At 38.3% G+C, this 25,033-nt stretch overlaps 4 protein-coding genes across 5 annotated transcripts; 1 reads left to right on the forward strand and 3 right to left on the reverse strand.

Annotated features, from left to right (window-relative positions):
* Window positions 1–62: 62 nt before the first annotated feature.
* Window positions 63–12,493, reverse strand: LOC137943239 (sm-like protein LSM3A). Of its 2 annotated transcripts, none has more exons than XM_068788931.1 (4): window positions 12,405–12,493; window positions 5,737–5,856; window positions 2,435–2,530; window positions 63–436 (listed from the first exon to the last, which is right to left on the reverse strand). In XM_068788931.1, exons 2-4 carry the CDS (start codon window positions 5,851–5,853, stop codon window positions 353–355), a joined length of 297 nt encoding a protein of 98 aa, XP_068645032.1. In that variant the 5' UTR covers window positions 5,854–5,856; window positions 12,405–12,493; the 3' UTR covers window positions 63–352. The 2 variants fall into 2 exon arrangements, with proteins under 2 accessions (XP_068645032.1, XP_068645033.1); XM_068788932.1 differs by lacking the exon at window positions 12,405–12,493 and adding an exon at window positions 6,613–6,631.
* Window positions 8,987–12,493, reverse strand: LOC137943237 (pentatricopeptide repeat-containing protein At3g22690). The gene is made up of 2 exons (XM_068788930.1): window positions 12,405–12,493; window positions 8,987–11,560 (listed from the first exon to the last, which is right to left on the reverse strand). Exon 2 carries the CDS (start codon window positions 11,531–11,533, stop codon window positions 9,014–9,016), a length of 2,520 nt encoding a protein of 839 aa, XP_068645031.1. The 5' UTR covers window positions 11,534–11,560; window positions 12,405–12,493; the 3' UTR covers window positions 8,987–9,013.
* A 1,026-nt stretch (window positions 12,494–13,519) lies between these two features.
* Window positions 13,520–18,119, forward strand: LOC137943240 (zinc finger CCCH domain-containing protein ZFN-like). Its single transcript, XM_068788933.1, has 7 exons — window positions 13,520–14,078; window positions 14,237–14,409; window positions 14,575–14,628; window positions 15,045–15,161; window positions 15,347–15,688; window positions 17,014–17,295; window positions 17,400–18,119. Exons 1-7 carry the CDS (start codon window positions 14,006–14,008, stop codon window positions 17,769–17,771), a joined length of 1,413 nt encoding a protein of 470 aa, XP_068645034.1. The 5' UTR covers window positions 13,520–14,005; the 3' UTR covers window positions 17,772–18,119.
* A 2,753-nt stretch (window positions 18,120–20,872) lies between these two features.
* LOC137939350 (probable tyrosine-protein phosphatase DSP4) lies at window positions 20,873–25,019 on the reverse strand. The gene is made up of 5 exons (XM_068784630.1): window positions 24,476–25,019; window positions 24,233–24,326; window positions 21,616–21,673; window positions 21,490–21,533; window positions 20,873–21,294 (listed from the first exon to the last, which is right to left on the reverse strand). The coding sequence occupies exons 1-5, from the start codon at window positions 24,730–24,732 to the stop codon at window positions 21,100–21,102; spliced, it is 648 nt and encodes a 215-aa protein (XP_068640731.1). The 5' UTR covers window positions 24,733–25,019; the 3' UTR covers window positions 20,873–21,099.
* Between the last annotated feature and the right edge of the window lie 14 nt (window positions 25,020–25,033).

Consider the following 25,033-nt stretch of genomic DNA (forward strand, 5'->3'; position numbering starts at 1 on the left):
GTCCCCAGCGATTCTGAAGACCCATCATCAAACCTGTATTAAGAGAAGGGCGCGAGCCAAAGTACAGATCAACTTCAATCCCTCAATTCCATTCAAAACCAGACAGTGAACACCAACCATTTATGGGGAAAAAAAACAACGAAGGTAAAATTTTCATATCAACAAACCACAGCATTTCTTCAACCGATGGGTGGAAAGGCACTAGCACAACATCCCGACCGATCATTTGGAATCACACTACGATATTTCAACTTTCAATAGCAAAGAAAATGACTCAATTTAAATCATGTGAAGACTGGATTATACCAGCTACATCCCAACTTCATCAGTACAAGAAATTCTACTCAGGTGACTATGTGGCTGTCCGCAGTGGTGGTGAGACCAAAATCACTCCATCACCCCTAACAAAAAGAAAAGGGATGGTGCGTCTGGTTGTCTGTAAGTGAAAACAAGAAAAAAAGTTTGTCATATGTCAGTACTTCTTTGACCAATAATGACAGTGGCATCCATAAGAGTTGAAAAGAAAATATTATGGCTAGTTCCGATGAACAATTGGCAGGAGTTTCTTTTGCTATCTGCAGTGGAAGAGGAAACATTTCGAGCAGGAAAGTCTTTACAGGAAAAGCACAAGTAGTGTCAAAAGCAAATGATTACCTTCATTCAGCTGGTTGAAAGACAACCATGTCTCAGGTTAACCAATGAAACTCGAGGAACGAGCTTATCTTCATGCATATGGGGCAAGCCACGGCACATGGCTCAAAGGTAGGTTATTTCTAGTTCCAACAGAAAGTTGTATCTCTAAATACTAGTGCTAGTATGTTTGAATAGTCTTAATCTTGAAGCAGTGTTAATATTTTATTATTTCATATTGGAAAATAAATTACCTAGTTTCCTTTCACTAGGTGGGAAAAAATGACCATCAAAACAGTTCAGTCCTGTGTAATATGAACTCCAGTTTGATCCAAGAATGAATGGTTTAATTTGCTTTAAATATGCATAATACATTTGACGTCATCAACTCTTTGTTATTTTTGAGTTTTAAAGAAAAGACAAAAAAAATATTTGACATATTCATTCCTGTTAAGTTAATGCTCTTGGGCAGTCTGACACTGTTCAGGGAACGTCTTGATACTTTAATATTACTAACTTTTCTTTAACATATCCAAGCAAGCCAATTATTTTTTTTCTCATTATATATGTTATGCCACTTCACTGTTTGGCTCTTTTAGATAAATGGTCCAAGCTACTTAATGCTATGGTTCACCATTAAGTTTAATTGCTTTTAACCTAACTACAAAAACTTAAAAAATTAAAAAAAAAAAAGTTAACTTCAATCACACAGGTCACGTGTAACCATAATTTCTACTTAATGCTGTCACTAGTAATGATTTCAAAAACATAAAAAACAAATGCTGTTTTCGGAAAAGAAATAGAAAAATAATATTCAAATTTGTCACCAAACAATTACTCCTTTCACTGACTAGTTTGCATTCAAAACAAGGATATTCACTAGATCAAACCAATCAGCAGTCTAAGCCCACAGACAATAAAGCATCTAAATCACTTTACTATCATCTGAGAAATCACTACAAATAGAAGATTGATGCATTAGTTATGTCAGTTTTTAAGCTCTTAGCTGATAAGTACATTAGTTATTAAGTTAAAAAGGGCATCTTTGTAATTTTAAAAGGATAAACTAAAGTGATGGGCAAAAGCGACATTTTTGGAAAGGAAAAGGTTGTTGGGTTTAATACCCTAATCTTAAACTTCTCTCATACTTTAGTTATGAATTTTGAACGAAAACTGCTGCCTTTTCCTCTCCAATCTCAATTTGTTTTTTAGTTTAGGTTGGATAAACAAACCTTATGCTAGAATTACAGTATTTCTTTTTAAGGTCAGAGTCCGGTTGAAGTGCAACCTTGCTGGATTTCTGTTTTCCCTACAGATCTGAAAGTGCATACTTGGTCTTTAGGATGCATTTTCGTTCCACGCTGGATCTTTGGAGAAGTCACACATAAAAAATTATATACCCAACAGACATTTCACAATATAAAGGTAACCCAAAATCAAAATTTTTTTCCCTATATCCTCCTACCAAATAATTGCCTAAATTTGCAACTAATAATCGTTAACCAGAAATCGTGGCATTGATGAACTATGATAGTTCATCTAAGTTCTCTTTCAAGAATTACTCCATCAAATTTTGTGAAAAACTCTTCAACTCAATGTCACCAACTGTGACAAACAGTGAGAGAAACAATTAAAGATTATGCAAAAGTTTTATCTTAGAGTACTAGCCCACAGGCAGGAGGCATTTTGTTTTTAATAAGCAAGTTGATACAATTGTGCTCTAAGGGTTTGTGTCAGTGGTAAGTCCACAAAAAACGACAAATAAAAAAGGAAAATAAATGAACCAATAGAGGAAGAGGCATACCTGGACAATTTCTTCATATGTTTCATCATCAATCTCTACAGAAGTAACAATTTCTTCAACATCCCCAAGGATCATGTTCAAATGCTGATCATAGGCCTATACATGTAACAAAGAGATGAGAGAGAGACCAACTCTTGTCCCTCTACTTAAGGGGTTTCTAGTGTGAGGTCATGGGTTCAAATCTCACGGGAAAAGAAGTGCAGTATGCATGTGCAATATTAAAAAATTAAAAATTAAAAAGTAAAAAATAAAAAATAAAAAATAAAAAAATAAAAAAAATCAGCAACCTCATCAGGAGTTGAGCTAATCAATTTCAAATTCAACCTACTAATTAATATCAACTTCATTGATAGTTTCCAGAGATGCTGACTAAATTCGTTCTTACTATCCATGAAGTTTTTCTTTTAAAGAACAGGTTTAGTCAGCATCTCTGGAAAGTATGGATTCCTGTCCAACAAAGACAGCTTGAGGTCAATGTTAAGAACACCTTAATCTAGAAAGATTATGTCCTGTTTTCTTGACTGCTTGGGTACCTATTGGGTCCTTTTGGTACCAAATCATTTATTGTCAATATTATTGTAATGTATAAAAATCAAGATTTGGGTGAAGGAAGAAGAGAATTGAGAGAAAAGGAGAAAGGAAAAGAAGAATTTTCTGAAAAGCCTGAAAAGGCTTCGTTGGGAACTGTGCACGAATTCCCAGACTTCTTAAATAAGTGTTTTTAAGTTGAAAATTACAAAAATGCCCTTATACACTTGATAAACCCTAATCTCCTTATATCTCACTAACTAGACATCCTATGTACATGAAAAATTAACCACTGATATAATTTAACATGCAAAATAAGATTACATAAATAAAATTAACCACTGCAGTAGTAAACTGACCAAAATACCCCTGGATGTATTTTCTAACATAATGTTTAATGGAAAAAGATTTTCAGATTAGAAATTTTATACCAAAATAAAACTCAAGAAGAGAGCACTCTTATTAGTAGCCTTTTAATGAAAATATAAATAAAAAATAAAAAGGCCATAAAAAAGGCCAAAAACCATAGATAGAACACTCAAAAAAAGCAGTTATGACTATAATGTTACTAAAAAAAATACAGCTTTAAAGGTAAGTCACACAATAAATGCATATTAGTCAAGCAAACAGGATCGAACCTGCAATTGACCAAACCATCTAGCTTACTCAGACTATTCATGGGTCCAATATGCTACGAAGCATGGTCTTTAAATCTGTTTGACTCGGCCTGACTTCTCCAAGTCAGCACGAAACAACTTTAAGGTAATTTTATAAAACTCGGCACTCTAACAAGCTTTCTCATAAGTCATCCAGTTAATAGGTTCAGCATAAAACCAGGCCAATCTGACTAGAAACGAATAGATAGGCTGGGCTGGTAAGTACCTTAAAACTCTTAACATTCTTTAAATGGTCAATTTATTCAATAAATACCATTCTTGGTACTTGTACCAATACAAGACAATTTTGTCCTTTGTCTAGATATATAAACTTTTTGCTTCAGTTAGCCATTTTTCTATTTTATATTTTTATCACCTCTTTTGGTTTATTTCATAATGTGTCACTCGCTTTACTTTTATGTAACTTTCTTTTTTATTACTTACAAGTGAAAGATTGACATTCACTCGAGAAAAAAGAAAAAATAACTTTGCTAAGTATAAATGAATACTAACACTATGAAGTTAACTACATTATTTTTCAAATAGAAATCCATGATTTAGCATATGACAAACAGTAAGAAAGTATGGAGTCAGGGAAATTTTGGTCATTTCACAGGTGTAGTTGTGCTCTCTATTGGTTAGAAAGGTCATAAGGTGGTGGTACATCAGTCAGGTTATGTTTTAGTTTTTTCTTATATTGCTGTATATAGCTGATGTTGCACTTTTGTCCTTTTATTTGTCTCTTCACTTAAGTGATATAATAAAACAGATTAGGGATTGATTAGATCCCTGACAGCTGCTGCTCCTCACACAGCATTCTTCTCTCTGTCCTTTCTCTCTTCTTCTTCTCTTTACTTCTTCCTTACACAATTTCACAAAAACAATTATATAAAATAAAAAATATAAATTGAGACAGCATTTTTAACACTAGATGCTACTCACTCAACTTGGACCTAAACACAAAGATCATATAGCCCTATAATTTTATTTTTTTTGAACTATCATCGAACTTAAGTATTTTTTTCAAGTTATTAATAGTTTTATAATATGATTAAAATACACGGTAAAAATATATATTTTAATGTTTGTTATCCAAGATTAGGCTACAGTGTTAAATAGGGAGTAAAATCCGTGCAACATTATCGAGATTTTAATATATTAATTTTTTTTTTTGAAGAGACAATTTCATTAGCACCAAGAGGCCACCAACAAACAAACAAACGAACTTACAAGAGACTAAAGAAGTGAGGGAGGGGAAGACCCTAACAACGAGAGACGGGAAGTCAACCCCCTCCTTACCCAGCTAATCAGTATGCCCATTGGCACTCCTAAGGATGTGGGACCAACTACAAACAACATTAGAGATCAGAGAACAGATGTCACCTAATATATCCCGATGCCTCCAAGGAGGCTTCCAAGTCTTCTTGCACCAGCAAAAAACAGACTCAACCTCAAGAGGATCCATGAAAAAGTCTTGGTAAAGATGGGAAAAACAGCATTAAGCTCAGCAGTATTGGAGTCAGAGATGCAGAGGCAAAAGGAGAGAAGAGTGACACTGTCAGAATTCCTGAAGATGCTGCCAACTCCCAATGGGCCAGGATTGCCCTTCAAGCATCCATTGAATACAGCTACCCATGACCAAGGAGGCCCACCCAACTCCTGAATAAAATTAATTATTTATGAAGTAAATAATAATATATTGAACCTAAGAAGACTTGATTGAAGCTCACTTGGTCACCATATTAACTCCAATCAGTAAAATACTAACCGGAACCAAACCAAATTTCCATTTAAAAAAAAAAAACATGATGCAGACCACCCCTACCCTGATTGCCCTTCTCTAAATCTAATATGTCTACAAGAGCTCTCATTATTTTGGCCATGAGCCCCTTAATGTGCAAGGTATCCACTTGAAACAGCCACAACACTATTGATACAAAAAGGACTTGCATCAAACTAAAATACATACGTCTTTGACACTGTGAACAACAGTAAATTAATCAATATACTTTCAGACAAACAAAATTCAGCAACAACTTGATGAGGGAAGATTAAAAAGAAAGACATACCGATGGAAGGAAAAAAGTCAAATAAAGGAGTCTAACAATTACATCTTACATGCAGTTTTCCTCTTAGCTCTCTGTCAGAGCGGAGCTTGACATAAATTCGTTCATCCAAGCTAAGCCTGATGAGGTCAAGAGGCTCTTTTACTGCACTTTCCTCTTCAGTTGCCATTTCCTGCATACACAAAACCATCAATCATCTCCCACTAGCTTCTTTGCATACTTTTGGGCAAACCAACAAGTATTAACTCAAGATCAAAATAATTAGGAAACAGAAGTTAGGTGTCACAACCAAACCCAAGAAAATAACATTAAAGCAACTTATTCTGAGTCACTTCTTTTGGGCAAAGAAGACCCAATCAAATTATACACATGCACCTTCACATCAGCATAGCCTGCACTATGGCTTATCTATAGAACCTCTTTTGTAGTTTTAAATGTCCAAGCTTATCAGAACATGAAAATTTTGATGTTAATTTGCTACACTATGTTCAAGAAGGTCAGAGAATGCAATCAGTGGAAAAATGAAAATTGATAGCCCGACAGATCCACTTAATTATTTTGCCATGATCAACCTGTATTAGCTAAAGGTGCCCACTATTTTATTTGCAGACTATGAACAGCCTTAAGAATACATATTCCATAAATGAACCATAACTTCCATGGCACGATTGCTATCTCAAATCCATGATAATGCACTGAATAATTGTCAAGTCACAACACTCAAATATAATTGGATGGAAGCAACCCCGACTCCTAGAAGTGTGAGAGAAACATCATAAAAGCATCCATCTCACAGTCAAAGCATTTGAATATTAATGAGGCTTAAAAGTAATGAGTGAAACAAAAACTATTGTGAACCCTCAACTCAAATAAGCAAAGGTAGGAAACAATGGGAACAAAGAAGAAGAAAAAAAGCTTTAAAACTTACCACACTAGTTTCAGTGACTTGTTAAGGAGTCATGCACGGCCATTGCTTTGGTCCTTTAAGACAACCACAGGACAGGGGAATAAAAATCAAACCATAAGGCAAGATTTGTGCAGATCACGAAAATGAGAACAGAACAGAAATTACAAGGCTGTGAGGTAAGAATGAAGAACTGAGCAACAGGTGGACAGGAAATGAAATAGGGCACTGAGAGCCAATGGTGGTTAAACCAAATTTTGCAGAGACAGCAGTGTGCTTGGCTGAGAATTTGTTTTGCTGGGTTTTGTCAAGAGGTCTTTTCAAATTATGACTCCCAGAGTACACTGTGTATCTAATGACTGATATCCTATTATCCTATTATATAATTAACCCCGGAAAATAGTGAAAGTACCTTTACCTCAATGAAATAGAAGTTTTATAGTTGCTCTCCAAATTCTTAGATTCATTAACTCAAAAAATGCAAGTCACAACCTTCTCCGCCATTTATCAAAAATATCAAAAAATCCTAAACCTACATTTTTAATTATACGTCATTTTTATTAAAAAAAAAACTGTACTCCCTTCCTCCCAAGGAAAGGAGCGGGACCACTTTTCTCTCCAGATAGAGGAGAGGAAGAGAAGAGAGCAACACCACCTCTTATCAGACATAGGTACCCTTGTCACTGAAATATGTCATATATCAGGTGATACATGTAAGATTTCAAGAGCACCAATATAACCTTAAAACACGATGTAGACCCATACAATTTTACTCATGGAGCATATCAGACACGATATCAGATTTTGGGTATCCTTAATTGATATGTACAACACTAGTATCCAACAAAGAAGGGGCATTGTCCCCACTGGGAAAGAAGAAGAAAAAGGGGGTCAGCCCTTCTAACCTTCTTGTAATACTAAACTTCTACTCGAGAGAGACCCACTCTCATGCAAGCAAGGTCAAACAACATGACTAGGGCCGTAAACAGGTAATGGTCATTCCCTTACCCATTCTGTTTACCATACCTCTGTTCCGTTACTCCCTTTTCACCCGAATGGGTAACTTATTCTGTATTCGGTTTTTTTACCTGTTTATCCGCAGGTATATGGGTAAACGGGTAAACAAATGGGTAATTTAATATATTATTCTAAAAAAACAAAAAACATGATAATAAATAGCTGAAAATAATTAAAGTTGAAATTAAATTTCAACACCACATAAGATTCATACAAAAACTATAAAACATTATAAAACTATAAAACTAATAAAACATCTTTATAATATTAAAAAAAATTGTTATCCTCTATTCTCTCCCTTCTTCTAGGTTGGATATATATATATATATATATATATATATATATATATATATATATATATATATATATAATATAGCACCTAGGTAAACAGGTAATTGGATGTGGAAACTAATTATCCATATTAGTTTTGCTTATAAACTAGATGACAGGCAATTGGGAAAGTTTACCCGAATTCATAAACAGGTAAAGATTTTTATTCTATATCCTTTATAATTAAACGAGTAAAGCAGGTAATTGGGTAAGTGGGTAAAATTGGCTGGAAAATTTTCCACTTAACCTCAAGCCTGTGTCCATGAGATAAAATGGCTTCCTTGTTAACTTGGGTGGGCTAGGACAGGTTCCTCATTAATCCAACCCCATTCCATCCATACCATCTTTGAAATGTGAAGGGGTGAGTGTACTGAGAATAGGTAGAATACTTTTTGGTATTCCATTTTATCAACCCACGTCCATAAAGTTGAGATTCTACTTGACCTCATTCTCCTCCATGGATGAAATGGCTTCCCTATCTCTGCAACAAGTGTGGTATCCACACTGCTCTGTAATTCTAACACAAATTTGAGCCAACCATCTTGCAAGATGCAACACTACAATATTTCATTGAATGTTGAGATCAAATGTGTAAACAAAAGTAATGAGATCAAATCTTACAAGGTCAACCCATCAAACACTGCCCTTCTGAGTGACACAAGTGATTGGTGTGATCCTCCTTTAAAGCACTTTGACCTCTCTAGGGTGGTTTTCCACACATACATCAGTACACAGCCAGAACAGTCTTCCCACTCAACATTTGATCCAAACACGTTTGGGAATATGTTGAAATTCCTAAGATTTCTAGCCAAATGGCCAAAGTTGATTAATTGTAGCCTACTAGATGAACTGTCCTCATCAATGACGGAGTATGTGATTCGACAGTAATTCCCTTGTAATGTCATGTCGTATTGGTAAGAACCAAAAAGTTTTAACGTTCACTTTTAGTGAATTGTAGTAAACACACTTGCAGCCTCACTGAACTATGTTTGCTCCCTCAAGTGAAGAGGAGGCTGATTTTAATACAACACTCAGAAAAAGAAATGATGGAGAACACAAACATGTAAACAATTAATTATCACCAGTAGTCCTTGCAGGAACAACTACCCAGTCGGAAAAAGTGAAACCTGTTATTATCTCGAATCACAATCTCCCTTTCATAGACTTGAGAAACCAATTTTGCAAATGAATGGCAATCTGAACATATTCGAAGATTCTTGATTACACGTATGGGAGCTCCAGCACCTGTGCTTATGAGCCCAAATGCCATGGCTAGTTTCTCACTGTGTCGACTTAACAAATGTTCCTTCTCCACTTCATCAACATCTAGCAGCACGTTGGTCAAGTCAGGCACATGGCCAATTTTCCTGAGCTTCTCACCTATCTCATCCAGCATTCTAGCTACCTGGCTCATTTGTGGGTGAGACTTGTCACCTGATGTAAACTCATGCATCAATCCGTTTACCTCAGTCAAGCTGGACCCTGGTAGTTTCCGGATTCCCTTGTCTTTCAAACTTAGCCTCACTCTAGCTACATCATCCCATCTGCCCTCTGAAGCGAACACATTTGATAAAAGAACACGAATTCCAGTTCTCTCGGGAGCCAGTTCTATCACTTGTTGGGCGGCATAATCTGCCAGTTCAACATTTTTGTGGACTCTACAAGCAGCCAAAAGAGCTCCCCACACCACATCATTGGGCTGCATTGGCATGCTCTCAATTAGTAATTTTGCAGCTTCTATCAAGCCTGCGCGACCGAGCAAATCAACCATGCATCCGTAATGCACAATTTGGGGAGTCACACCATATTTGCTCTCCATGCACCGAAAATACATTTGACCTTCTTCAACTAACCCACTATGACTGCAAGCAGTTAAAAGTCCAACAAATGTAACTTCATCAGGTCTCACCCCTTGTTTGATCATCGCATCAAAAAGTTGAATTGCTCCCCTGCCATTCCCTTCCATCGCCTTTGAACCAATTGCTGCAGTCCAAGCAGAAACATCCTTCTCCTTCATTCTGCAGAACACTTGAAGTGAACTTTTGGGGTCCCCACACCGAGCATACATATCAACCAGTGCCGTACCAAGCCGAACATCACATGGGATTTTATTTTTGTCAACACAGGCATGAACCCACTTTGCGAGATCTAGGGCACCAAGATACCCACAAGCAGAGGCGACACTCACCAGTGTTACCCTGTCAGGTTTCATGCCAGCACTCTGCATTTCCTGGAAAAGGCTGACAGCATCCTCAAACCTACTCTCTTGCACCAAAGCCCCAATCATGGTGTTCCAAGATATGTGATCTTTCTCCACCAACATATTAAAAAAGTCCCTTGCTGAATCTAAGTCTCCATTTTCTGCAAAACCTGCTATAATAGTGTTCCACGAAACCACAGTCTTCTGTTCCATCCTTTTGAAAATGCTTAATGCAATTTCCGGTCTATTGCATTTCATATACATGTCAATCACCGAATTTGTGACTGCATCCCAAATGTTAAATCCCTTGCGAATAATATAAGCATGGCATTGCCTTCCAAGTACCAGGTCGGATAACTGAGTGCATGCTGAAGCTACTGCCAGCAATGTTACTCTATCTGGTACCATACCAGAACTCAACATTTGATGAAGGACGTCAAGTACGTCATTTGCCATTCCTTGGCGTGAATAATTAGATAACACTGTGTTCCATAACACCAGATTTTTCTCTTCACATTCATCAAACATTCTTCTTGCCTTATCCGTCGCCCCACACTTCATGTACATATCAACAAGTGAATTAGCCAAAGTTGGACTAAGCTTTATTCGCATTTTACTGATATAAGCAAATAGCTTCTCGCCTAAATTGAGATCTCGCAATTTGGCACATGCAGAAATAACGCATGCCATTGTGACTGAATTTGGTTCAACTTTATAGTTAACCATTTGATTAAACAAACTAATGGCTTCATCTGGCTGCTCTTGATGAGTGTAACCACAGATCAAGCTTGTCCATGATACAACGTTTCTGTCGAGCATCCCGTCAAATATCTTCCTTGCAGAATCAAACTCCCCAAGTTCAGAATAGAAATATATTAAAGAATTAAGTATAAAGATATCCGTGGTCAGTCCAATCTTAAGCAAGGACGCATGAGCTTGGACTCCCACGTTAAATGACCGTAGCTTAGCGGAAGCTCTTATAACAAAAGGAAACGTAAACTGATCCGGTGTTATTCCTTCCTCCAGCAATTGAAGATACATAGAAATAACCTCTTCATTAATAGACGCAGAGGAGTAACCTCTGATTAAGGAGTTCCACATGAACAAAGTAGACATTCCTTCTTCTAGAGAGAGCTCCAGTGCTTTCCTTGCATAATTCAGGCTTCTAAAGTTACCCACTTCGACATAGGCAGAAATCAGCTGCGTTATTGCCGACGGGACTCGAGTATGGTTCATTTTCACCATCCATCCATGAGTGTGCTTGATTTCTCGGAAATTTTTAAGAAGTTTCAGCGACCCAATACCAAGATTATCCTTTTTTTTGGGTTGAATATCGTCTTCAACGAGCCTGCCTATGGAAACATGTGGAAATGGACGAAGAAGATTTGCAGCAGCCATCTTCACTTAATGTAGGTATGGATCATCCTAACACCTTCCAAATAGTTAGTTTTGTATACGAGCTATTAATCCACTCACAAGGTTGGAATGTGATTCTTACAAACAAACAAACAAAAAACACGATGGTTTGGTTATTCGTTGAACACCTCACTGTATAACAAGTAACAAGGAGAATGTTATCCCAACACCATTTCTTACCGGATGTTGCAGAACAGTGTTAAGGATTACAACTCACAACCCATGTTCCAAAACATGGTACCTAGCTCTCTTTTTTGTTAATGTCAATACCTTTCCCCTGGGTGAGCCGCTGAGAATTAAACCCAGGACCTCACACAAGAAACCCCATATGGCCATTGAGCCAAAGACCCAATCCTTAAGACGTAATAACTTTGGAAGCTCTTTTCTAGTTTCAAATGTCCAGTCTTATAAGAACACGAAAATTTTGATGTTCGTTTGCTTCACTATGTTCTAGACAGTCTATTTAAAAAAAAAAAAAAAAATCTGAAAGGTCAACTATGCAATTAATGGAAAAACAAATGAGATGGGCCAACACACTCCGGGCACGAATACATATATCCTGAACATTTTGGAACAAGAACTCTCGTGTCCCGCTAGCTACCTCAAATCTATGATAACGCGGAGAAAAATTGTCCGATTGCAAGACTCAAAATATAATTGGGTGGAAGCAAGCCAATCGATTAGAAGTATGAGAGAAACATTAAGAAAGCATCCATTCTCCCACTCGTAGCATTTGAAAATTAAAGAGGCTCAAAAGTGAAACACAAACTATCGTAAACTCTCGACTCAGATAAATAAAGATAGGGAAAATATGAACCAAAAAAATAAAAAATAAAAATGCTCAAGAACTTACAGCACCAATTTCAGTGACTCGTTGAGGAGTCACGCAAGGCCGCTACTTTGCTCCTTCAGGACAAGGACTGGACGGTGGGAGTAAATATCAAACTGTAAGGCTAGGGCTGTGCAAAATTTGAAGCGAGAAGAGAACAGACGAAAAACGAATGCGTAAATGAGACAAGAACGGAGAAATGAGGAGCAAGTGGGCGGGAAACGGAATAGGGAACTGGGAGCCAACAGTGGTCGGATCGAATCTTCGCAGAAACGGGGCACGCGTTGGGCTAAAAGATTTTGTCGTGCTGGGTTTTTCTCGACGGATATTTGTAAGCTTTTGTTTCGACTCTCGGAAGGCCGGGATGGCGTATTGAGCGAAAGTCAACTCGGAACTCGGTCGAGTTTATACGATATGATTCGACTCGCCTGATGATTCTAACTAAAAGAGTTTCATATTTCAATTTCGAATAATTATTACATTTACCCTCTAAATACGACGATTTCATCTTTGTTTACATTTTTATTATATATTAATCTATTAAATTAAAAAAAAAAATCCCTCTTCCTCTCCAAAATCCAAATGAATGGGTAAAGTGAATTATAGGTTGAGGGTGGGTGATAGAGGTTATGTTACAAAAGAGCATATCGTGTGATACACATAGTATATGTTTATGTGAGACACCCCCACCCTCGATGTGGTCACATACGGTAAGGTGTGAACCATTGTCTAAACGAATTACACTTATTTTATGCGTTTTTGGCCCACGGGGAATGAGCCACGGAACCATCCGCGTGAGGGTGGGGCCGGGCAGGGCTTCAGGAAGCTCGATTCGGAGCAAAAGCACGACGACCGCGTGGTCCGTATAAAGCTGCAATGGGGCCCACCGGGAAAATCAGAAACCATCGGGTGATGTCATCATTCTTGCGCGCCACGCTTTCGCGCGCGATTATGCCCGGGTAATTCACTTCTCCTCCGGACTTAGGAAAACTAATTTATAGTTTTTCAAAATCGCCCGTCGCACTCGGCAGTCTGTGGAGTACCAAGAAATTTAAAAAAAGGAAAACTCAAAATAGAAAATAGAAAATTGGAATTCGTAGTAAAAGGACGACGAATCTGCTTCTCGTCTCAGTCGCTTTCTCTCTCTCCCTTACTCTTTCTCCTCTCTCTCTTCTCCTGCTCCATAATTACTGAAAAAAGGGTTACCCAGAGAGAGAAAATCAGAAAACCGGGAAAGATCCCCGATATTTCAGCTATTTGCGAATCTGTTGGAAAAATTAACACAGAAGAATCGTATAGGGATCGGAGTTGTTGATTTTTTTATTTATTTTTACGCTGCGGACCGACCGATCCGTCACTGCGTGGGTGCTTTCAGTTCTGGGTTTTTGATGATTTGAGGTTGCAGATTGACGTGCAGGCGTTCTGATTTTTCGGAAAATTGGATATTGTTTGACGATTGCGGGATTTTGGAGGGGGATTTTGCTGATATACTGGTTTGAGACGGGGAGGAATAGAAAGGACGCATTGGGGGGTGATTGCTGCCGTGGTTGTTGAGATTACAAGGGCGAGTTTTTGGATTAAGTCAATTGGTGCCCGGAGTTGCGTGGTTGCTTATTTCTTCACCGATGCCGGATAATCGGCACAACAAGAATAATGGCGTATCCACTTCCGCTAATGCGTCTGCGGATAACCTCGAAGGTCTTCTTCTCCGACTTTTGTATCTCTTATCGATTTTTCGTTTTTGGTTAGATGCTGCATTTGTCTTTGGTTTTCCTGTCATGGGTATCTGTTGATTCTCATTAATGTAAAACTGTTTGAGGGCTTAAACAATGGCGGTTTTGTCTGTCTGCGAGCAGAGGCCATGTGGCGATTAAAAGTTCAGGCTCAGGATAGCCAGGAAGGACCGGATTCCCGATGGAGCCTATATCCGATCCGTCCAGGCGAACCCGATTGCATATACTTTGTGAGGACAGGACAGTGCGGTTATGGAAACAATTGTCGCTTTAATCATCCACCCAGTGCAGGACAGGTGATCGTTTTCTGTTATTCGATTTGAAATCGCCTCTTTAATTGGCCTGTCACGTGGGCAAATCATTGTGTCTAGTGAACTTTTTTTTTTTTGTTTTTTAATTTCTCTAACATTTCGAGAGGCTTTGCATTTTATAGATAATGCCATCTTCTGTTTTCGTTGCAGGCCACTCAGTCAAGAGGGGAACTCCCGGAGAGAGTTGGGCAACCTGACTGTCAGGTTCTTGTTTTTCATTGTCTTAAACTTTTGAAGTTCCAACCACCTTTCTTTATGAGTATTGGTTACGTTTTTGTTTTATCTTCGTGGGACCGCCTCCTATCTTCCAGAATTTATGATTTAGGTAAAGGTTCAGCAAGTGAGTGATTGGAATTCCCTATAGAATAGCCTACATAACGTTTTCATTGTTATGCCTTGCAACAATAGGCTACATATTCCTCTATGACTTTTGGCTCGAATTTTGTTGCATTACACCCTTAATGTATCTTCCTTCAAGGCTCAAGGGATTGGCAGCTTGCTTTTAGTGATGACCCTGTGTTCCTTTACCAGTCGAGGAAGTTGGTCTTGTAGTTGATGTGTTTCTTGAAGTACGCTATGAAAAAATGTAATGAATTGCTTGTTTTGTATTTCATTTGTAGTATTTTCTCAAGACTGGAACATGCAAGTTTGGAACATCATGTAAATATCATCACCCACGAGACAGGCTTGATGCTGGACAGGTTCCTCTCAATATTGTAGGCCTACCAATGCGTCAGGTACCTTAGGATTTAAACTTCACACAATCTTGTCGCATTCCTATGCTTTTCAGCTAGTATTGTCTTTCGAGTTACACATGCTTGCAACTGCTGGTTGTGTCACTCATACAAGTGTATTCTTCTCTGTTTTAATAGTGAAATTACCAGCTAGGCAATGATAAAATTGTGCTACGCCCATTTTGCAGGAAGAGAAATCATGCTCATATTACATGCGAACGGGCTCTTGTAAGTTTGGAGTTGCCTGCAAATTCAATCATCCACAGCCTGCAACATTTGGAGCTTTGTTACCTGTTACAGGGAATGCTCCTTATGATTCTGCAGGCTTGTCAACTACTCCTTATGGTTCTACAGGCTCGTCAAGTACTCCTTCTGGTCTACCTTATGTTGGTGGGCTTTTGGCATGGTCCTTACCTAGGGCACCATATGCATCTGGGAATCGTGTGCAAGTTCCTCCAGCATATATGCCTTTCGTTCTTTCTTCTTCTCAAGGTGTGATCCCTGCACAACCAGGGTGGAGCACCTACACTGTAAGTTGTTAATCAATTAAAGCTGATGTTTGATAAATCCCTTTCTTTAGAAGAGTGACTTCTTGCTGTTGTTTGGTTTAATCTGCTGACATTTAGTATTTGTGTTACATATAGATAACTATGCACGGTTAATATTTGTTTATTTGTGATGGTTTAGTTGGCCACCCATTGTAGATTTTTCACTTTTTACTCTAATCAGCACCAGCAGCGCCAGTTACAGTTTTTGTGTAGGAATTAATTTTTAGCCCTCCTGCATCATTCGTTTGATCGGCTGAATTTCAGTTGAGATTCTTAAAATTTGGAATATAATTAGGTTTTCAGTTGTGCTACCTTTTTGTCCCTTTCTGTTTAAACCTGAATAGAGAACGTTTTTATACAAGACTCAAGGAGATCATTGGATTGAATATCTGATTCAAAATTCTTATTTTTTGGAGTCATAAATCATATGTTTCAGTGGTGGGTAACTGACAGAATTGAAAGAACGTCTTTCAATTGTTTTTCTTTTCCCTTTTGATTTTTAAAAATTAAGGTTCTCTGAAACTTGCTTGGCTGCTGTGCAACTATGATGTGGAAATTCTGGGCCCATCAAGATCAATGACTTGTGAAAGCAGAGCAATTTGCTGTTACCTTTTGCGTGTACAAATAGAGGTCGACTTGGGTAACTGTGTGTGACATTGAAGGTCTGAGTCATCCTCTATTCAGTCCATGGGCCTACAATGCCATTGTTTAAAGTCCCTTACATACTCTTTAGCAACATGGGATTCTTATGGCAGTCTTGTTATTTGATTTCGATCACTTCTCAATTGGTTGTATTTTTTTTGCTTCTCTGCTGTTCTGGAGGTCCTTGATTTCCTTTTTTGAAATTGTTAACCACTCAAAAATAAAAGCAAAAAGACATAGATAATGAGAAAATGGCCATTCTGTTGGTGAGATGGTTTACAGTGAAGTGAAATGGGCAAATAGAGATCGAAGGAAGAAATTCATGGAAAATGTGGTCAACAGAGATAGGAACAAGTTGTTTAAGAAATAGGTCTACAGAGAAATAGGCCATTTGTTCAATAATATTGGGGGATTGTGGATCATAGCAGTGTACTGTTAGAAGTTGTTTTTACTTTTTACATGTCAAAATTAGGTTATATTTGTCAGATACGTGTTATCTCCCACAAGTTGAACAGTTATGGTATTACTCAATAGGTCGTAGGAATGCGTTGGTGCACTGCATATGCTACATGGCTTATTTTATTTGATGTCCCTGATGAACTCTGTAACTTATTTTCCAACCTTGTGGCGTTTATGTAAGATATACTGATTGATCCCTTTATCAGGGTGCTCTAAGCCCTGTCTCATCCAGTGATGGATCTAATCTGGTGGCATATGACTCTATGCTTCATCATTATGGTGAGCCTGGTTCAAGTGCACAGTTACAGCTGTCCCCTACATCTACTATAAATCTCCCAGAGAGACCAGATGAACCAGAATGCCAGTATTACATGAAGACAGGAACCTGCAAATTTGGTGAGAACTGCAGGTATAACCACCCAAAAGAGAGAAATGCTGCTCCGGTGGCTGTTGGCACTGTGGGACCCCTTGGACTTCCTCTTAGACCTGTAAGACCTCTCTCTCTCTCTCTCTCTTTCTCTGTATATGTTTATCTATTCATCTGCTGACCAGGTTTCTGTTTGTGATTGTGTTTGCTACTAATTGTGGATAGGGCCAGGCCATATGTACATTCTATGGAATGTATGGGATTTGCAAGTATGGTTCTTCTTGCAAGTATGATCACCCTTTGGCAGGATACTATAATTACATCCTGCCCGCCTTATCTATTCCAGACCCCTCAGTTGTTGGTTCCTACCACAGAAGCTCCCCTGTAGCCCGGTCCTCATCAGAATCCTCTCCTCCCAAAACATGGAGGTCGCAAGGCGATCGGTTATCAAAATCAGAAGGAACAAGCACCGCAAAGGAGAAACAGAACCCAAATGCAGGATCATCTCCATCATCTGGAGGAGATCAATCGCTGCAAACTGGGTCTTCATTGCTCACTGCACCGGCTACAGGACAATCTCAGGAACAATCAGACTAACGTTATCTTTTCCTGGTGTTATTTTAAAAAATTACATATTCTCTGGGCCTCCCTTTTTTTGTGAACTCTCTTCATTTGGACATCCTATTCCCACCCCTGCCCGTCTTTTTGCAAGTTATATGGGATAGGCTTCCTTTTTTTTTTTTTTTTCTTTTCTGGGAGCTTCAGAGCTTCTTTTTGTGGTAAATAAGTACAGCGGGCAGAGGGCTTCATTTTTTCCTTTGTTGTCTTATTTATTGTGTTTCGTTCCCCCACCCTCCCTCACAGATGATACCCATTCTGAACTCAGATGAGTTTGTACAATTAAATTTCAAATACTGAAGGATGAGAGAATTTGGCTGTTTCTTTCTTTTGGATTTTTTCACTGTTGTCGGTACTCGCAGGAATTCTCAGAACAAACCAGAACCTGAGAGCTGCATGGCGAAATAGAAAATATTAAAATTTGGATTTGCCCAACTCCAACGTTTTAATATCACTGCTTCAATTTATTAAGATGTCTCTCTCCCCTTGGATTTCTCATCAGCTTTCGGCCAAGCTGACATGACATGCCCATATTCAGCATTTCACTATTATATTAAGAAAGAAGAACTCTGCTCATGGCGTAAGAAACTTAAAAAACTTCGTGTCTCATTATACATGAGACATTTAAAAACACCTCAAAAGGAATAGATGGGGAAAGAGGCACTTGCCCTTGCTACACTTAGTCTCAGAATTTTACCATCACTGGCAGGTTTTCGGGCTTGCAAGGTCAAGAAAAATCGAATACTATAGATTAAAAAAAAAAAAAAAGTTAAAAGCTCAGGAAGAGATACCGCCATGACTTGGTCAAGAGTTTACTCTTGCTCGTTTTTCTGAAGACGTAAAATACTCTGGGCTGAACGGAGAAAGCCGCTTTGACACGCGCTCCATGGCTGCAAGAAGTCCCCAAAGGCTTTTGACAGTCTGGTAGCCATGGCATTTGGTCTCCACCAAGTTTGAAGAAATGAAGAGCAGCAGCATTGATTTATAGAGCCGAGGATGAAAACAGTTGGTGGGAATTAAGATACATTGGGAATTTGGCAGAAATGGGGGGACGAGCTGTCAATTTCTTTCAATAAAAGCAGGAGACAAAAGAGAATAAGAGAGTCTGTAGGACATAATTACGTATCCCCTGGAATAGAATAAAGAAGGTAAAAACAGTCAAATCATAAATTTCAATTCATCCGAGTCTTACAAACCACACTCAAATTCATGAATTATCAATTACATAGAGTCAAGAACCAGCTATCGGTTGCTTTCCTCATCAACTGGCAACTGCTGATGATAATTGTAACAGCTGCACCAAGATCATAAGGTTTCAGCAGCAATAAATGAGTGGAATTAAATGTTGCAGTAATTTACAAGACCAGAGAAGTTTTCAACGGATATGAGCATACAATGAAACAGTGTATAGAAAAAATGAAGATTTAGTACTGGTATTGGGTTCAAACGAAGACGCTTCTTGCTTCTGACGACCACTGGATTTTGCTTGAGTGTCTTTTCGGTCAAGAGATTGGTGTGGTCTTAGCAGGGAAAAACTCAAGAAAATTAGTTGGGTACTCTGACTCTAATTCAGAGGAATTAATGGTAAATAACAGTTCGCAGCATTCTGACATTTTCTTTGTTAATGTTTTTGGGAAGGTGGTTCTCATCTTCATCCCTTCTGTATGTTCTGCGTCTCAGCTGCAATAAATTTTCAACAGGGGGGTGGTCTCCCTCTGAAATTGGCGGCATGGTCTCTACTCACGAAAATGCCACTTCCCGGCTCCCACCTACGTCTGTAAATTCTGCTCCTTCCTTTGTAGATGTACGAAATAAATAAGGGAAACCCAAGAACAGATTGGTTGCAGAGGGGGGAAAAACCAAGAAAAGATGAAAAGAAGAGGAAGATTGCCGGTGAATGTGGTTTAACCAAGAAAAGGGACTTGTCATTGACTGTTGCAATCGTCCTCTCTCCAAACCCAATTCAGAAGCCAATCCCTACTTTGTAAGCACAGTCAAAGAGGTGAGTACAGCGTCAGGTCAATCTCAATTCTCAAATGCTTCATGAGAATTAATGAAGGTGGGTACTGGGTAATAACCTAATTTCCATTTCCCCATTTCCCCATTTCTCATCTCACCAGCTCCCACACTGGGCTGAACAACACAGATGTGAGATGGGAACCAAATGAGGCATTTGGAACTTCCTTCCACCTCTCAGAACTCACAACCCCGCGTGAAGCAATCATGACACTCTGATGTCATGCAACGCTAATCTTCAGTGGGGTCCTCGAAAGATCACGGACGGGCGGCCGGCCTGTACCTCATTCATGAACGAAGAACAAACCATGTATCATGAGCTCATCTTTAAAGAAACGGATAGTGACTAGTCTCCGCACTTGAATGCCGAAGCCAGCGCTTAACTTTCATCCGTAGTTTTCCTTTTTTGGGAAGGACGAATGGTGTGTTTGTTTCTTTTATGCATTTGATCGCGCTTGCAACTCCTGCTGGCTTCAATTCGCACTGAAAAGCCGCCGATCAATGTCAAGACCAGCGGCAAAATCCAAGTCTTGCGGTTTCAATTTCGTCTGCATTGATTGTGATTTTTTCATGGTTGATTTTGTGTTATCGAGGAAAAACTTTGTGATAAGGAAAATGCATGAGATGTTTGATGGATTTCTTCACTTTGAACTGATGTTTGGATGGGATCGAAACCCATTTTTCCGTGCGGAAACAAATCCATTGACTGATGCATCCTTTCATACATTTCTTTGACAAATCATTATCTGGGCTCCCACCAGTGCTGCTATTTTCAATTTCTTTGCTATCGTTTTCTTCATTTTTACTTGCTTACCAGCGAAAGATGATATCAAAGTTGATTCTTTTTACTACCCATGATGCAACGTCGCTTATAATCTATGATGGGGATTCTGATTTATGAAACTATTGTGTAAAAAGTTGCAGCAGTTCCATTTATCTTTTCTTTCTCCTGTCCCTCTCACAGATGTTTGTTTTCTACATTTGAATCAGAAATTAATCAGCTGTGCCGTTGGTCTTCGTTTGGCAATAGAAACTTCAAGGTTTTTAAACGAAAGAATTAGAAAGAAAAAAAAATCGAGGACGTCACATCCCATTTTTTATAACAAGTGCATTGGCCAACAAGTGCGCAACAAACGGATTCAAAAACACCTTCAGTTTATGCGAAGTAGAAGCCTTATTCAACATGAACAGAACCACTCTAGAGTTCGTTAACATATCTGAACTCACGGTGTGCCGGTATGACAGAAGAACAGGAAGGATCATCTGGTGTTTGTTTGGGGGGTACCCAAGTTTAATAAATTGTTCTCTTGGCACAAGTGAAGGAGCTAGGCAAGTGCTTCAAGCTCGAAACGTCAAAACGTTCCATGAACCTCTGATCGGATACCCTTGCTTTGGCTGCAGCAAAGCGTTGGTACTCATCAAAAACTGAAGACAGACACCATCTCTGCAGTTTTCTTAAGCATCCCACCAGACAACCCGTTCGATGCTGCAAACACCATCCATACACACCATAATACAGCATCAGGATGGAGGAAAATTAAAAGAAACTAATCCTTCCCACCATTTATATCTGAACAAAAGAAAATAATAATAATAAAACCCAAGGAAGAAACACAGAAAAATGAAACATGTCCCTCAAGCGAGGCTGTGGAAACCAACATTTGCCAATGTTTATACGCACCTTTCCCCGGTTACAATGTATCAAGATAGGATGATTTTTAACATCTGCAAGAATCATAGAAATAATGGGTATCAAGTTGCAATACCCAACAAAGAACTGAGAGATATAGTTGAGGCATAACAATACCCAGAACAGTTTTGAGAGCCTCACGTATCGTGTCCTCTGGAATGTTTACAAATGGCTCCTGTATAAAGAGGAGGCTACTTTCAATTCAAAAATGAATTGAAGCTATAAAAATACAAAAAGATAAAAAAAAAAAAAAAAAAAAACATGTTGGGTCCAACTCATAGCTCAGTTAGTGATCCTCCAAGACCTTAAGATGCATGATGCATTGATAAAGATAAAAGCAAAAAGCAAAAAATACAGGGCCATGTCAAAGGACCAAGGCTATGTCAGCTTTCTCAAAAAGTAGATGCACTTCACAAGACCAATGCAGATGATGTCTCATACGATCTTAAGCAAACACAATTAGTCTCATTTAAATTGGTAGGGCTGCAGGGAAGGTGAACAAAGGTAGATGGCAAAATATAAAGCAAAAGGAAACAAATAAAAGCACAATAACAACCAGACACATCAAGCAAAATGGAGTCAACATACAGATGAAAGATTCAATCAACTGATCTTTCACATACAAACAATGTGAACCATAAAAATAAAAGGAATAAGAGGACACATGAAGCACATTCATCCAATAATTTTTTCTTATGATCCCATACACGGATAATTTCACACAGATAATTCACATTTCAACCATGAATAATGCAAAGAGAGACCAGAACATTTAGGAAAGATAATGGCTACCCTTCACCTTGAATATGTTTTGCAATCTCTTGATGGCAGCTCAGATTTTGGTGATAAAATTTATGAAGATTGAAGTATAGATCATATTTAGTCAACATTCCATTGATATGCAAATTTCAAACACCTTGTAGTAACTGAAGAACATAGTAAGGCAGATGATGGAACCAAATACAGAAAAAGGTTACACAAGAGAGCTCCAAAACCATGAAAGATGAAACAGATTAGAGGAGGTAATTACACAAAGGGAAGTTAAAAATAGCATCACATGGCAGCCACTCAGATCATTGATTGAATGTCCTTAAAGAGACCTTTGTTCACATATTCGCACATAAAAAATAGCCTTCTTAATTCCAAAAAATATAAATCAATAAAAAATGAAATAAAATTATATTTCTTCTAGTTTTTTTTTAACATGTAAAGAGTAAAGTCATTGGATGCTCCAAATTGGAAACATGAGAACAATTTTTCCAGATTAGCTCATCATATGGAGCCACCATTTCTTCTTTCTCAAAATTGTTCCATATCTATCTTCACATCAAAGACAAATGATTGAAGCAAAGTTAACTTAGACTCCTGAACCTTTATGTTCTTCATTTGCTCATATGTGAGATTTCTGGATCATTATAAGCATGAATAAGAACTTTAAAAAAAAAAAAAAAAAAAGCACATCAACCAGGTTGGGTCAATGAAAACAAGAGCACCCTTAATTATTGCTCTTGCATAGAAGGCTCATCAACCAGGTTGGGTCAATGATATACCTGCATGCCTTTCATTTTGTCTTTCAAGGACTCTTTGACTGTGAGCAAGTATTCTCACTTTGCATGAATCAGACAAAATCCATTAGTTTGCTTTGAAACAAAGATAATTGCTTCATGACCAACACAACATCATAACCATTTGACAGCTAAGAATACACAAGTACGTATTCCAAGAAAATTTTATTATGGAGAAGGAACAATGATCACATGGCCAGGTAAGAGAAGGACAAGAAGTTTGGCTTGCAGGAGCAACAACTAGTTCTATTATTTCTGACTCCAAGAGGATGGTGACTAATATCTAATGCTTAATTTCTTTACATTGAGAGAGAGAGATTCATTATAAGATGTAAAAACAGATAATACATTCTTTAATATGACAAAACAAATTATTAAATTAAAAAATAAGTGATCTAAACCAGACTATAATGAACAAATTCTTGAATTTTGACATACAAAATAATTTTAGTCCTTCAGTTTGAACAGCACATATGAACTCAACCCAGCTTGATGAAAACTTCCTAACAACAATACCTATCATGCATTCAAATTGGCTTATCAAAATATGGGGCCAAAACATGCTAATTGCTCAAATTAAAAAGGTACATGATCACAGCTGAACTTGGTCCACATCTTCGGGTGAAGCAGTTCAATACATTGGCTTTGACAGAAAAATATTTTTTTTTAAAAAGCTTTTAACAAAACCAAATTTTGGAGTTGGATTCGAAATGAATGGTACTTGATTCTGTCTCCTGCACAAAGAAGACTCTCAATACAAGGAAAAACATCAATGGTGTGATAATATTCTAGAGAAGAAGCTTTAAATAGTTTTGGTGGTGTTCATATGGTGCCTTTCTTTCCTTCGAATCAGGTGTTAATCATCATTTTTATATTCACATTCCTATCCTATAAGATACAATAACAGGTAAGAAGTAAGGATCCATCAACTCCACTTTCTCAGCAGATCGAGCTCAACATAAATTATGATTTCACCAGTTGTCAATTTGTAATCTCCATCAGTTGTTCACCCAAGACGAAATTAACAATCTCAAGACTAGCTCACCGTAATTTCGCATCGAACTTCCATAATAATGTTGAAAACAAATTCGTTCCTCTTAAGGATACAGTACGCTGAAACCAATTCACATTAACAAAACACACACATCGTCCATACCAATCTTTATTACCTTGCGTCCTTCGATCCCAAACTGAAAAAGTCGGATCCCACGCCCGCGCAGAAACTCAGCATTCGGCTCTGGATATGGTTCCGGACAAAGACATCTAAAATCAAACCAAAAAACAAAACGAAAAACCCAACAATATAAAACAAAATAAAACGGATATCAAAACTCTAATCCAGGCAAGTTTACACACGTAAAACTTCCAAAACAAACACCGTAAAGAAACGAGAAACAAAGTGAGTGACTTACACGACGGAACAAAGTCCCAAGGTCTCCAAGAAACTAAAGTTGGCCACTTCCGGGAACCCAGACCGGAAGACCCCATGATCAACGATCGCAAAATTGAGCGGCGGAACAAAGAGCTCCTCCCCGTCCTTGGACATCTCCAAAACCACAGGCTTCTCGACTTCTTCGTCATTCTGATCATCCTCCTCCTGCTCATCTTCCTCCTCCTCCTCCTCCTCCTCCTCCTCGACGAGTCTCCCCATATCCCGCTCTATTCTCATGAAAAAGAAATATCTATATAAATATCCAATTATCTACCAGATATCCCAATCCGGAGCGAGGAAAAGAAACAAAACGAAGAAGGGAGAGAGAAGAAATATTCTTGAATCCTCCGCGGGGAGACTGTTGTGCCTATGGGGGCAGAAATTAGACGGGAATGATTCAGGAACCGGGAGTCAAAAAGAACTGAAAAGCGAGAATCTGGAGGGAGAGGAGCGCGGAGGTGACTAAGTTGCGCCGGAGGCTGACGGTGGCAACGAAAGCGACGAGACGGGGGGAAAAAGGGAAGGCGTAAAGCGGACG

The sequence above is a fragment of the Aristolochia californica genome, unplaced genomic scaffold (assembly GCF_029961685.1).
Source record: "Aristolochia californica isolate CCGP_79_NKW_82.1479 unplaced genomic scaffold, dmAriCali1.0.hap1 SCAF_10, whole genome shotgun sequence".
Taxonomy (NCBI): domain Eukaryota; kingdom Viridiplantae; phylum Streptophyta; class Magnoliopsida; order Piperales; family Aristolochiaceae; genus Aristolochia; species Aristolochia californica.